The sequence below is a fragment of the Dermacentor albipictus genome, chromosome 1 (genome assembly GCF_038994185.2).
Source record: "Dermacentor albipictus isolate Rhodes 1998 colony chromosome 1, USDA_Dalb.pri_finalv2, whole genome shotgun sequence".
Taxonomy (NCBI): Eukaryota; Metazoa; Arthropoda; class Arachnida; order Ixodida; family Ixodidae; genus Dermacentor; species Dermacentor albipictus.
Genome location: NC_091821.1, coordinates 33509270 through 33524155, shown reverse-complemented (window position 1 = coordinate 33524155; position 14886 = coordinate 33509270). Strand labels below are relative to the sequence as shown.

Below are 14886 nucleotides of genomic sequence, written 5' to 3'. Positions count from 1 at the left end.
GTTTGCATGAGCGGCAACTCATTTTTCACCGGGGTCGCGTGTTCGCGCGACAGATCGTCATCCTACTTTTCGAATTTCGCTACTAGAACTTGTCATCCTTTTATCTTAAGTGGCTGACGTCGCAATCCCTTGACTCATTAATAAAAAAAAGAAGTGTGTACTTCTCGGGTAAAAAAAGAAAAAAAAAAGAGGCGCACATATGTTTCAGGCCGGCAGGCTTTGTTTCAGTGGTCAAAATTTAGCAAGATGCACACCGAATTACAGAATTAAAGAAATAAATCAGTTAGTGTAATAAGATCATGTCTTGCCAGCAGAGTATCGTATAAATGCTGGTGCGCAAATGTTAATATCTTGGGTGATGTCCTCTGGAAACAAAGTCCGTTGCTTTGTCGCAGAGGTAAGTATACCAATATGGGAGTGGCTGTGGAGACGACACAATCGACGCTGTAGTTGCGTGTGCGCCCGTGTCTACCTAAAGCACTTGACTGTGAACTTTATGGGTATATTACATATTATATGCATATTTAATAATACATGTAATGTATTAGGTATACACATTACATCTATATTACATTACTGGCCCTAACAGAAGACCTGAAAACTAAGCAAAACAAAACATAAGCGTGCGGTGACAGCGTTCTGTGGGCTAGCTTGAGTGCTTCTCTCTCTCTAGCTCTCTCTCTCTCTATATGTATATATATATATATATATATATGAGTGTTGCAGTGAGTTTCTCTCGTGGTATATAATGCAGCGTTAGATCGAGAGAACATGGCCAAAAGAACAAATTCATGTTCGTCATTGTATAGTTTCCTCGTGGCACAAAACTGTCCGTAACGCTCGCTCAGATAAAGCAACTGTAAAAAAAGGCTGAGGTATGCCTTGTTTTCTTAGAAACGAAGAAGTGAAAATAACTATGAAGGAAAAAAAATGACGAAATTTTACTGCGTTTCATCTTACTGCTTTATACCGGCGCACTTTTTTCCCACGTATTACGTGGCAACGAATACGCTGTCACTTGCATTAGAGAGACCTAACGTGGAGCATCACTGAAGTTGATCCAACGTCAGTGAATACAGGTTGCATAAATCACTATTTTGCCATCAATGTACAGGCATTACAATATTTGTGTGACCACTACTGTCATGAGATCAAAAACGAAGAGAACGTCAGATTCAAGTGGGTACCAGTGTATTTGGGCATCTCCGTCATTAGAACAGTCATAAGCCGTGCTACCGACATATTATGTGGATGCGATGAGATAATCAGACACGTGATTGGGTTCTGTCATCGTTACAGAGTGTAAAGAAAAGTGGAATTAACCGCATTAGACCAACAGGGCAATCGGCGCTTATAAAATGAAAGGATTTTGGCATATCCGACGTCTGCACAGACGGTTTTAAACATGCTTTTGCTCTTCTTGACGACGTGGGGATTGCGTGATAGGCCATAACTCGTCGTGCGCTCTCTTGAGTTCATGCCGGGGATTTTTTATATATTTGTATTCGTTTGTCTATACGTTGTCATTAAGTTCGTTTGCCTCCTTTTTCCAATACAGCATATAGCCAGCGTTTACTCTGGCTAGCCCTGCTGCCTTTTTCTGGTTATTCTCTCTCTCTCATCGGGAACGACCGCGATGTTGACGCTGCTTCTACAACACATAAATGAGTCCATGGTTAATCTCCTTCCATTCCTCTATTACCTTGTCAATGTGTGTGTGTATGTTTGTGTGTCGCGTTTTCAAGCATAAAAGTGATAAGACGGCAAGCCGAACTTGGCTTGACATCGCTTTATAGTCATAAAAGGCTGGCAGGCACGCAAACAGCAAGCGCGTTACGCTTTGGCTTTACACACCACAACACCCCCTTACTACTTAGTGGTAATGTATTTTCGAGCAGAAGTTTGAACGATTGTTCACGTCGTTATTTGTGACACATCTCCCAAGACACTGGGACGTTGCTCCTCCCATCTTGGGCGGCGCACGTGATGTGAGTGCTCTGAAGAGGCAAACGTTGTCCAGTGCTCAGGCTGGGGGAGGGAAGTGGGGCAGGCCCTTCAGGAGCGAGTTGTGACGGGGTGGTGCTGGTGGTAATTGTGAAAATTGTCATCACGTGAACAAAAAAACGTGTATTAGTGCTTATTAAGGGTGAGGAGAAGAGGAGCTCTGTGCGGACACTGTAACTTTCTCGCCCAAGGCGGACACCTGAACTATATTGCGCTGCGAGGGCAGCCATCGATACTCCGCTTATTCAGCATGACCGTAATCACGTGAGCGGCACACTCGGGACCACGTGACATCTTTATTCCTCTAGTTGTGCTTCTGTGGACGGGCTCGACATGGGAGAAACTTGCTCGGTGTTGTCATATATGTTCAGACACATTGTATTGCACATAAGTCTCACCGATGGCAAACAATTTGATCGTCAACTGTCTGCAGTAGCAGCAAACTTCACCAGGAATGTTTACCGGGTCGAATACTAACAACTCTTGAGGCTGAATAGCGGCGGCTGAGTGCATAAGTACAGGAATGGGTCCCCTGAAAAGCAGAAGATTTCGCTGTGACCAACAAGGAAGGAACTAAAATACAAGCGCCCATCTGAATCTGAACAAATGGCCAACAGAATTTCTCCACTGGGCAAATTAGATTCCTCAAAGTACAATCAATCTACACGTAAGCTTTGACTTAAGCTGCGATCGAGCTACGAAGTGTGCATTTAACCTCGTGTCCGTGCTTAGAAAGACGTATAGAAATATATTAATGGCGCGCACGTTCAAACACATGTAGAACAGTTCCTACGAGCGCGTGCCTTAGAATGGAACACCCTGACAGAGACCGCATTTTCACACAGTCCAACCATATGGCCTAATCGTAGGAAGGAGACAACACAAAGGAGCATGCGAGGGCCTCTTGGAGCAGTCTGCCGATCGCGGTACGCACAGTTTCAGCACGGTTGCTGATAAAGTTTCGAAAAAGAGGAACCGCGAGAGCATGGTGCCGGTGGTTTCGTGGTCCCGCGATCGGTGCGGTGCGCGACACCGTCGCAGTGCGCCACATGCTCGCATTCCTCCGCTGTGTGCCGTCCGGCGGTGCACGGTGTGTGTGTGTGTGTATGCGGGCGGCTCACCTCCTCGGCCGAGTGTACAAGGATGGGCGGAGGATACTGGGGCAGGTAGGGCTTTCGTCTCACCGAGCCTCCCAGCAGCGGATGGAGCTCGTCGGGGCAGACGCAAGGCAGCCCCGCCGCAACGCCTGGCGCACCGGCCGGGTACGGGGTGCGCGGGTCGAAAGGGCGGCGTAGCTGCGGGCTGCCGCTGCCCCCTTTGGAAGCTGCCTCGCCCTGGCAACACAACGCCATTCGCACCAGCTGCTTGCTCGCTCGAGTCGCGGTTTCGGCCCGACTGCTCTCGAGTTTATTTGTTAGCACACGAGCGATGCAGAGTCGGCACACACACGCTCGCAGCTGGATTTGCCCGATGCGGGTCACCAATTGCTCTACGCTGGGATATCTAGGCCCACGCTCGTGGAGAGCATCCAGCTGCACAGCATCTCCTCTTCGCACGGACATCATCTAAAGTTGAGCGTCGTTCAGGCGTCTTCTAGTGGGATAATTAACTTGTAGGATATTTGCGCACAGAAATGGCACTTTTGTTTCGCGTATCGTTGACGCACATGCATGGCTCGTGGCATGAACTAATTGCACACTGAATTCATAAATGGTCGCGCGAGCGATGGCTCACCATATATGCAGGCAAGCTGCTCTGAACGTAACCTCTCAGTGAAGCGATTGGTTCTCGTGTTTTGATTTGCGGGAGCGCGCAATATCGCAAATAAATGGACTTCACAGGCCACCCTTTTCAAGAGTGAATGAAAACGACATGGAACAGATTTCCAACCTGTTCTTGCTACCAGCCATGCAAAAAACGGACACAGAAACATCAGCCAGATGGGTTATTCAGGGCACCAGTACAGGTTATTAGTTGAATATTGAACGTGTTTGGTTTATATGGGATGAAAAACAGACATAGGACTACGCGGCAGAATAATGATTTCTGCAGGTTTCTCCTCTCGTATTTCCGCATCTAACGGCAGGAATTGCAATTTTTGCATTAACTAAGCGGTCAGTAACTTAGAGGTCAAACTTTTGTCTGTGAGAGTGAATTTTCTTTCACTAAGATAAAAACGAGAAAACATACAGCTATAGTAACTAAGAAGCTGCGCGCGCCACGCATACCCGAAGCATTAAATGGCAGTGTAACTGCAGCCGCAGGTAGCTGCGATTGGCCGCAGTCCAATGCAAGATTAGGTATTTTGTACGCTACTCGATCGAGCTGCCGGCTGTTTTGAGAAAAAAGCTGGAGCCCAGCGACTTCAGGGTTAACGACAGCGCCTTGTTGAAATTAATGACCTGCAGCTCTTGTACTATACGCAGGCCTTCTAATGCTTGTCTGCCAGACCGGGATATAAAGTTGTAGTGTAGCCCGGTTAGAAAAAGGGGCTTCACTACAACTTTAACTGAGCGAACTTGCGCCAAGGAATATGTTATTATTCTTTCCACCTGAACGCTCCCTGCTACGCGCACTTCGATTCTTCGTCGGCAAGGATGTTATGTCCAAGTTATTCATCGCTTCATACCGAAACTATGGCTTTCTGTAAGACAGAAAGGGAACACAGCAAACTGGTTGCTAATATTAAATATAAAGACTTCGGCTGCCGATGACGACTGAAACGCTTCATGCAGACGACACGAAAGCACAAGGACAAGAGTGGCAACCGAAATTTGGAGGCAGAACGCACTAGGTTCTTACGGGAGGAACAGCACTAGTCACTAGCACAAGCAAAGGAGTCCAAATAAACTTGCAAAAGAAAAAAGTGAAATGTATTTCACTGAATGCGAGAATGTAGATGCTGAAATTACAAGCGGCTTTGCAGCAGAACAAAGCACGGTCAGAAGCGTTAAAACCGCATGGCGAATTTTCGCAAACTGAAAGATGCCAAGCCCCAAATTCATGCTCATTCACAACGCTCTTATTTTGTCTCATTTACCGCTTTAAAAAAATAAAAGAGAAGCACTACCCCCTTCATTTCTTTTCGCCCTTGAAGTAATAGTGAAAGAAACAGATTTAGTCACCCGAAATGCTGACGGCTGCTACTTTTCACATAAGAGAGTCAATCAATCAATCAATCAATCAATCAATCAATCAATCAATCAATCAATCAATCAATCAATCAATCAATCAATCAATCAATCAATCAATCAATCAATCAATGTGTCCAGGAACAACACTGAGGTCTGGGTGCTGGTGCGCAATAATAATAATAATAATAATAATAATAATAATAATAATCGCCTTATGCCTAGTAAGCTGCCTCATGAACTGAGAAATGCATCCTGGTAGGTACTCACGGTGGATCCTTCGGGGTTTGTTGTGCTTTGTGTCCTGTAGATGCCGATGGGAATTTCACATGTGGTTGAGCAAAGTTTTTGGTATAGACGTCCGTATGTCCTGATCCACAAGTCGTCCTTAGTAATTCGCATCTAGGTGAATGGAGTGAAAGGAGAGAAAGAGAGAGAGAGGGAGAGAATTATGATTGTGTCATTGACACTCGCTGACAGCTTCAACAATGTCATGTGCTATAGTAACAGTACAGAGAACCATGCAATAAGAAAAGATCGTAAAATGAGCGACATCATGCGCGTAAACAAAAAGAAAACTTTCTGCGCGCAGTTAATGTTGCTGTTGTTTATTTCTAATAGGAAGGGCTTGCAGGCCTAAGGAGAGGGAAAGAGGGATTAAAACAGGGCGGGTAAGCCGGCGGCATATACGATGTCCAGGGGGTTCCGGCGACAGGATTTATGCTGCCAAACACAATATGTACTCAATGAATCCAACGCCGCAGTGTTAGACTTTTGGCTAGTTATTACTATTATCATTGGGTATTCCAGTAAAATAGGCAGACTTTTATGTCACGTCGTGACGATGCTGCTAGCATGAAGGCGAGTAGACAATGTATTGTGAATGTCCGACGAAATGCATTGGCGCTCCAGTTACTTTTGTGCTTCAGTGCATAAAACAACGTTTCCCTAAAAAAGTAAGTAGAACGCCAATGTATTTCGTCGAACACGTTGAAAATTTAATATCTCGAAACTGGTGCAGTCCTGAGAATGCGTTCCAAATGGATACGCCTTGCGAACTCACCGGCTATAATTCGTAGATTTAGATATGTGCCGTACAGTAAATAATTAATAAGGTAATTAGCTTAATTATTCGAATTATTTATTGAAGCGTCTTGATTTCTCGTAGAACTAATGGCCGCCTCATCGCGTAATTTAGATCAAGGGTTAGAATTGTGCTCTCTGCCACAGGGAGCTTTCTCAAAAACGTATTGGACCTCATAAAAGCAAACACCCTATAGATGAACTCAGAACGGGCGCCTTTGAATAATAGCCGTACCCACAGGCCTTAATACAGCTGATAAAGATCTACTTACTTGAACATTTTGCACGTGAGGAAACAATCTGCTTACGAAAAATAATCATTTGGAACTCTATGCAAAATCATATTCGCATTTGCATATGCAATCTGTAAACCAATCTATATAGACAGCCTGCGGAGTTATGACCGTATATTTTGGACCAGCTAGAGTCTACAGAGGAGGCGGAGGAGGAAAAGGAAAATTGAGGAAGGAAAGGTAGGGAGGTCAACCAGACGCACGTCCGGTTTGCTACCCTACACAGGGGAAGGGGTTTAAGGGATGAAAAGAAAGGAGAGGGAGGGAAGAAGGTACTATCGGTGTGAATACGTGCGGATGTCCATAACTTCGAGCCTCGAGCCTATAATTGGTCACTGAGGCCAGTCGCTTTCATGAAACTATAATGCCTAGAATATAGGCACTATAATGCCAATACATTCTAGGCACTAAAATGAAACGTAGCAGTGCCCGCGTCGCTTCGTAAGCCTGCGACGCGTATGGCCATGGTCCGAGAATTTTAGTCTCAGAAAATGGTCTGTTATCTAATCGGTTTAACATCCTCCGAAGAACGTCGCGTTCGTTGTCATAGAGAGCACAAAAACACAACACGTGCTCGATCGTCTCTTCACAGTTGCTTGAGTCGCAGATCGGTGTGTCGGACACTCCACCAAGGAATGAGTAAGAGAGTCCATGGAATGTCTATGAGGTGGTGGGTGAAGGGACTTGTACACGTGTACGTCTTTCGGTTGTCCTCGCGTAACGTTATGCTGCTGAACCTGTATGCACCAACCTGTATGCACCAATTAACTACGAAAAATGTCGAGTTACTGTGTGCATGTAGCGTGCACATATTTTGCAAACAGTTTAGACATATTCCTTAAAGGACAGCAGCTGAAGCGGCAACGTATAGCTCGCACGCAGAGTGTGGTTCGTAAAAGCTGGCGCCACCTAGACGCGGTAGGGAACGACATGATGACTAACGACACTTTTTGCGACCGAAGTCCTTTGGGTTTGGGAATGCGACCTCACACGCAGCGTGCCACGTCTTGAACACCACAATGAAATGATTTTCAAGATGGCCGCATAGACCTTGGGACGCAACAATGCGTTATTCGAAATCGTGTTTAGGCTAAACACGCTCTATTCCACTCTGAAGGTTCCAGGAAAGCCCACACGCCGCCCACGTCTGCGTCCTGAACATCAGGACCACATGGCAAAAAGTTAATATAGTAAATGTCTACGGCCACAATTTTATTATTGCTGCACGATTGTAGCATATATAGATGAGGACGCAAGAAGGCACACGAAAGATACAGACGCGGCGCCACTTATTGCCTACTATTGCTGTTGCCTTTGGAGTCAGTAGACACGTGTCTTCCCTGTCTTTTTTTTCTGATTTTCTTTTGCCATCAAATGCCAAGATGACAATAAGAACGCCGGACTATGCGTTGAGTGATTTTATTAGACTATTTCAAAGTCGTAGTCTTCATCAATAAAAAAGTGCATTTTAAATGTGCGAACAATAATAATCTTATTTATTTATTCATTTATTTACACATACTGCAGCCTCGGTGAGGCTATTGCAGGAGTGGGTAGTAAGGGAGTGAAAAAAATAATAATGCTAATAATAATACAGTCTTAATAGGCCTATCACCTGTATTTTTTTTTCTTGTAGAAAAGCGTCATTGTGAACTGCTGTCAAAATGCTTATATGAAGCGGCCGAAGCAGGATATCGCCTACAGCTTTTCGAATGCAAACAGACAATCTGAGCAGCCCTAATGTTAGCTCGATTTTCACCAAAAACGCACAGTTACAATAACTGCCTCATAACAGACTCATGTAGCGTCACCTAATTGTTCTGCTCTACACAACTACTCGAAGTGAGGATCTGCATGCAATGGCCCACCGAGCAGCAGGAAATTCTTAAACGTCAAATGACATAAAGTTGCCTTGCCACAGTATTTATCCATCTGACAGCTCGCAAATAGCATTCAAGCTGAATTCATTTGTCACTTACGCTTAATGGAATATGCTGTGCTCGTGCGGCATTCAAATATAGGTATCACATACAAAATTTACTGATTTCAACATGTACGGCACCTCGAGACCGACTGGATCAACGCTGCATGCTGAACAAAAATCACTGTGCGACACAAGTTGGACAATTTCTGAATATTCTTCGTGCGGGCTAAGAATGCTATTAATAGACAATCCAGCGCGAAAGAAGCTGCATGTCGACAGAGAGGTCAATTTTTTTTTTATTGCTTAGCATCTTGCGCAAGCAAGGCACTGTCACATCAGTGCATAGAGCTATTGAGTTCGCGTTGGAAAAATGTAATCACTTCACAGTCTTAACCAGAGTGCCGTAATAAAGCAACTTACCGAAGACAAAAATCCTGATCCCGGTGCTTGGTCAACGCCCAGAAGCAAACGCACAAATGTTATCACATAGTCTTTGACAAAGGCCTAGAAAGCATAAAAGGTTAAAGAAGAAGAAGAAAAAAACATTTGAGAAACAAAAGTGGCCTGTACACACATGTAAATGCATTCTGTACTCATATGTGTATATATATAGTGTGATTTACTTTGCACACTTCAATGCAACAACATTCTCGAGACAGAAAATCTGGACAGTAAATAAAAGGGAACGAGTTTTCGAGCGCGCTTAGATTTAATAGCGTTCCCAATGAAGTTCGGAAACTCCAAGTCTGAGCAAAGTTTAAAGAATTCTCTAGTCTTACGTGCAAAAATCACGATATGATTATGGGGCACGCCGTAGTAGGGGAATCCGGATTAATTTGAACTACATGGGCTTTTCTAACGTGCACCCAATGCACGGTACAAGGGCGTTCTTGCAATTCGCTCCCATCGAAATGCGGCCGCCGCAGCCGGGATTTGACCCCGCGACCTCGTGGTTAGCAGCGCAACGCCAAAGACACTAGGCAGCCACGGAGGTCTGAGCAAAGTTTTAAAGAAGAAGCAAAGATACCGACCTTTAAAAGTTATCCGAGGTTGTGAAGGTTGTGTACAAAAATGTACGAATCACACTCGGGCAGTGATTCTCTCTACGTCATAAAATTTCATCACGCAGACCCAAAGCCCTTGCACAAACTCTTTGTAAACTAGCTTTGCTTTCCCTAATTTTGCAATATGTTTTTTATTCAGAAGTTGCATCCAAACAGCGTGCTTCGTTTGCCTTCGTAGAGCCTGACCAGTCATGCCTTTTTGTTCACGTTACGTTGTGCCATGTGTATCTATACAGTTGTGTAAATTGTCTTATTCTTCGTATTTTCTAAAAAAAAATCTGATTTACCTTGTCAGCTGTGGGTTTATTGTTGAAGATGCTGCTACAGCGGACTCTTGCGACGCCAGTTATTACAGGATTTCATGATTTAACATAAAGAACGTCCCGTGTTGCAGTGTAACGTGTTAACGAAAAAAAAATTATTAGACTCCATTCTAATCGTTCCCTAAAATTGCGCAAAAATTAAATTTATGCCGCACTAATGTGATGCACACGAATAAAACTCAATAATTTGATTACCGTGAGCCTAAAGGCACGTATAGTTCTGCATTATCAAACGTGGTTACAGCGCTAAGGAAGACTAAGACAAACACGAGCTGCCCAGATATGACGCTGGAGGACCTGCCGCGGTAGCTTAGTGGATATGTGGTGTTGCGCTACTGAGGTCGCGGGCTCGTGGAATCCCGGCAGTGGCGGCCGCATTTCAATGCGGGTGGAGTACAAAAAAAGCTTGTTTACTTAGATTTAGGTGCCTGTTAAATAACTCCAGGTGGTCAAAATTATTCTGAATCCCCCAGTACGGCGCATCTCATAATGACATCGTATGTTAGGCGCGTAAAGTTCCAGAATTTAATAAAAAAAATTTGGCGCTGTAGGTCGACTGATTTTATTGAAACCAACGCTTACATGCATGAAAGGCACACTCACATTGAAATTGAGCGAACAGCTTTCGACGCAGGGAAATACTCTTTTTTTTTTGTATTAGCGCGGACATGTGCTCGAAATACTAGGAGCGATTTTACACATTGTTTGCCTATATAATGTGTTACTGTTTCAACGTGCCAAACTGTCATTCTGTTTTGCTTTGAACTTATTCGTTGTTTCAAACAAATTTATATTTTTCCATACAATTCAAATGAAGTCGCCCGAGGTATACTGCTTCCGGTCTTTCCTGTGCGGCCCCATTTAACGATAACTACTTAAGAAGTCCTGCCGTCCGCACTCACTTACCTGATACAAGAGAGTGTCCAGCATGCTCGCGCTGAACACATTGCCGGCGGCAAAGGGAAGCCGAAACATGTAAGAAATGTGTGAGCCACGGTCCCTTTCTCGCTGCGTGGTAAGAAGAGGGAAAAAAAAAGAGAGACGAGCGAAAGATAACATGTTTGCAAGGGTTTGTTAACACCACTGAGTATAGGTATTACGTGCAAAAAAGCGTGCGGCACGAAAACTAACAAGTGTATATAGGGGTAGGAATTGTTGTAGACATTTATCAGAATGCACAACTAACATAACGTAACCTTATCGTTTGCCACACAATACTCTATTAACGAGTGATACTGCATTGCGCAGGAGAAACAAATAAAGTTGCGGTGCTCTTCTACTTTGTTTTCTTGCATACGTGCGCCGACGGAAGAGTGAAATTGATTCGATAAATCTGGTGGTCTCTACAAAAAGTCGAAAATATGTAAACTTTAAGGCAGAAGAAGAAACAGAGCTTAATCAGCGCTAGCTAATTACACTATGAAACGTCTAGATATAAATACTGCGAAGTACAGCATTGTCTATAAGGGACCAAGGAAAAAAACGTCTTATACTTGCATGGCTGGCAGTTTTTTGTCACGGTGACTGACGCCGTTGGTTCGCGCCGACTTAAGCCGAAATGCTAAAAAAATGAGCCGAAAGTGGTAGTAGCAGCAATCCGACGTAGAAAAGTAATTCGCTTTGGCCGAGAAGGCCTGAGAATAAGATGTAAAGTAGAAGAAAGAGATGGAGCAGGCTCCCATGGCATCAGTAGCATCCAAGAAGCAGTTAAACAAATGATAAAGAGCACGGTGTCATCTCCAGTCTCCCTCGTTGAAAAAAAAAAAAGTAAGAATGCTCAGCGAGCGCTGGCGCCTAGAAAAAAAAAGTTATAATTGAAAACGATACACTGCAAGCAGGAGGGACGCTAACGAGACCATAACCGTTTAGCCATGGTGTAGTCACTGCGTTAGCTGCCAGCCAGATGTGCTACTTAAGCTAAAATTCTCTGCAAACTGAATAAAATTGTTGCACCGTCAGCCGCTCCTGAAGAGCATGGTTACACACGTGCACTGGAATATTACACAAATGCGGCGCGCATGCTTGTGCAACTAAAGTGCGAAGCATGCAGCAGCACTTGGCACCTTCCATTGGCATCGAAGGGGACGCGTTAGGCGGCGCTTGCGAGATTAACCAGATTAGGTCTGAACTCATTCGTGCTTTGTGACACCTGAACAGAAACACAAAAATTGAGCACAGTTTGTTTCCAGCCCTGCAGCCCACGTGGGTGGTTTCGAAAGTACTGAATATGTTCGTTACTCTGAGTGTTTGGCATTTCTCCCTGCTGCTGGTAACACAAACCGTCTGTTTTATTTTTTACAGAACTGCAGTATGCTAAACGTATTCTAAAGGAAAAGAAGTTGCACTCTGTGCAGAATTGTGGTAGCCGGCGTCGAGTAATCAGGGGCGAATTAGCGCGGATGTCTGAACATGCGTAACCAACCGGGTCACGACCGACCAATCAGGGATAAACAACCATACTATACTTTGGTTAATCACGAATATTTTTATACCCAAACTCGATCCGTTCATTCACGCCCTATAGTGATGACTCGTATGCCTCATAAACCTCATATCCAACAATCGCTTTCGATCATACGCGTTTTGTATAGGATGCATACGAACATTTGAGATTAATCAATAATAACGCTGTAGAACATATGATTTCTTTTTTTTCAACGGAATTCATTCATTTATGGTGCGCAAAGTACATTGATTGGCCATGTACATTGCTGATAGGTATTTTCTTTTTCTTTCAAAATTTTCTAATGTACGGGACGCGACCTTCGCTGAACGCACTCTTTTCTATTCAGGTGTCTGTTGTTAGTAGAGAGAAAAGGGCTTGCGTTGGTCAGTTATAGCGTTAAGTTAGCGTTAAGCGCCAAGCCGGAACAAAGCGAGCGTTGGGAAAGACAAGCGGCAGGCGTCCCGTGTCCGAATGGAAGGCGCCATGGACATAAGCATAGGAGCCTGCCACATTACCTGGTTGAGCAGGCTCACCTTCTCCATCTTGGAAAGGTGAAGCGCGTACGTGTCGAACGCCCGAAACTGCATGAAGCGCATGTTGCTGCTCTGACTCAGCTCGGTGATGATGCGCACGCTCGGGAAGAATCTGACACAAAGTATGCGAGAGGAGAAAGAAAGTCGAGAGGGAGAGAAAAATAACACATTAGAAGAAGAGTAGGACTCGCTTTGAGAGTTTCTTTGTAATGCTGGACTGGTTTGAACAATACCAAACGCTATATATGCGAATTTTACATATGTATATTGTTTACGAATACAGCCTGTTCGAAAAAAAAATTTTTGTTCGAAATTAAAACAAAAAACCATAAAATAGGGAAGATACGATAACGACGCGATTTCCGCTGGATGGTTTTTTACCACTGAGGCATACATATTAAAAAACCCTAATTTTGTATTTAGATGGGTAATTAGGAATATTACACCACTGGCATTTAAACTGAAAGAGTCAGACGATTGATCCTAATGTAAAACTTGAGGCCAGTCATTCTACGAGTTGATAATTAGCTCCGGACATGTAAAAAGCTAACTCTGAATTTCTAAAGCGTAATGAATTCCTGTCAATTGCACCCTAAAGACCGAAACTGTCACGTCCTTAGCAGACGCCCGCGAGTGACGTAACTGCTTGTGCCTTACCGTCGGGCGAGCATGAAACTGTCGTGGTTGGATTAGGGCTCTGACATAAATAAATAAATAAATAAATACCGTTGATGACACTGGCAACAATGTTAGTTCGGGAGTAAGAGTGACAAATTGGCTTGAGAGCAGGAGACGTTCTCGCAAGTTATACCCTGTTCAGAATCTACTCGATGCATATATCGGCAGTCCTGAGTGGGAAGGAATAGAAATAACCAATTGTTTAGATCATAAGAAGCCAACAAACAATGACACCAAAGATAACAAAGGGCAAATCACTTGTACTTACTACTATTGTTTAGAGTTATTCCAAACGAACAAGACGTAACTTAAGTAAATGAAGAAGTAAATAAATGAAGTAATTTAAGTTGAGCATGTAGTTTTCACACTGTCAGCCTATAAACATGGATAGCTTAATGGGTACGCTAAAAACATGGTAATTCGTCTCCTTTTCTTTATCTTAATTCGAGCCTCATTACTGTACTCTATTCTGTAGCGTGATGGTGCAGCAACGTAGACAATAGTGGGTGTGACAGTACAGCTGCAATGACTTGTGAAAATTGTATCGGGGGTCAAGTACGGAACCATTGACTACCACTCGGAGCGCGTGTTCGTATGATCACGCGCTCCGAGCGGCAGTGAATGGTTCCGTATTTGGCCCCCTATGGAATTCTAATAAGTGTACCGGGCTCGGTTCAGGAAGAAAGGCATGAACCGAATTCATGAAGTATTTCTTTTGTAACAACATTTTGTTAGTGCCCTGGTCAGCTTTACCAGTAACATGTTCGCTATCATGGTTGACAGGCTCATGTCCTAACAACTTCATAGTATGAAATGCTTTATGAAAACAGGCCCACATGCTCAGTTGTACAGCTCGAAGAAACAGTAGGTGAAAGCGGTATGAATTTTACAACATGTCGAGAATGTAGCAACGAAAGAAAGAAAGAAAGAAAGAAAGAAAGAAATACTCGGCGGACAAGGCTGACCCCTAAGACGTCAGGAGAAAGTTGTCGTTGGCGACTACAGCAGCGCGGTTTCCGTGCAGCTAATCTCAGCTAGACTGACGAAACCGGCTCTTCCAACAAGTTTTATGTAATACTGGATAAAGCTTTCACCAAATTTACGCTAGTCGGATGCGGGGCGATTTGCTTTGCGCATGGTGCACAAGTATTTAAAATGGGTAATGAAAAAAAAAACGACAAGAATAAGAGGAAGACCACACAGGACAGACCCCCCAAATGGTTAGCGCAAAGCAAGTTCCGTCTTCTATTCCTGTTATGCGTGCCGCTGTTCGCGCAGATCATATTAGACGTATGGATCAACTAACCCAACGTCATATCGTGCTGAAGGCACAGGCATAACAGAACTGAATGGCGTCATTTGTCCCCCCTCTTTTCTTTTTTTGCCATGGCAACCACACAGGCGCGT

At 44.0% G+C, this 14886-nt stretch overlaps 1 protein-coding gene across 3 annotated transcripts in view; it reads right to left on the bottom strand.

Moving 5' to 3' along the window:
- The window catches only part of SLO2 (slowpoke 2), a 514913-nt gene that overhangs the window by 12192 nt on the left and 487835 nt on the right, over positions 1-14886 (bottom strand). For 2 of the 3 annotated variants that reach the window (XM_070539983.1, XM_070539965.1), the window contains exons 21-24: positions 12784-12913; positions 10729-10830; positions 8856-8939; positions 5406-5537 (exon numbers count right to left, since the gene is read on the bottom strand). In XM_070539983.1, the coding sequence (XP_070396084.1) occupies positions 5406-5537; positions 8856-8939; positions 10729-10830; positions 12784-12913 (448 nt within the window). The remainder of the gene's footprint in view (positions 1-5405; positions 5538-8855; positions 8940-10728; positions 10831-12783; positions 12914-14886) is intronic. The other variant, XM_070539974.1, reaches the window with a different exon arrangement.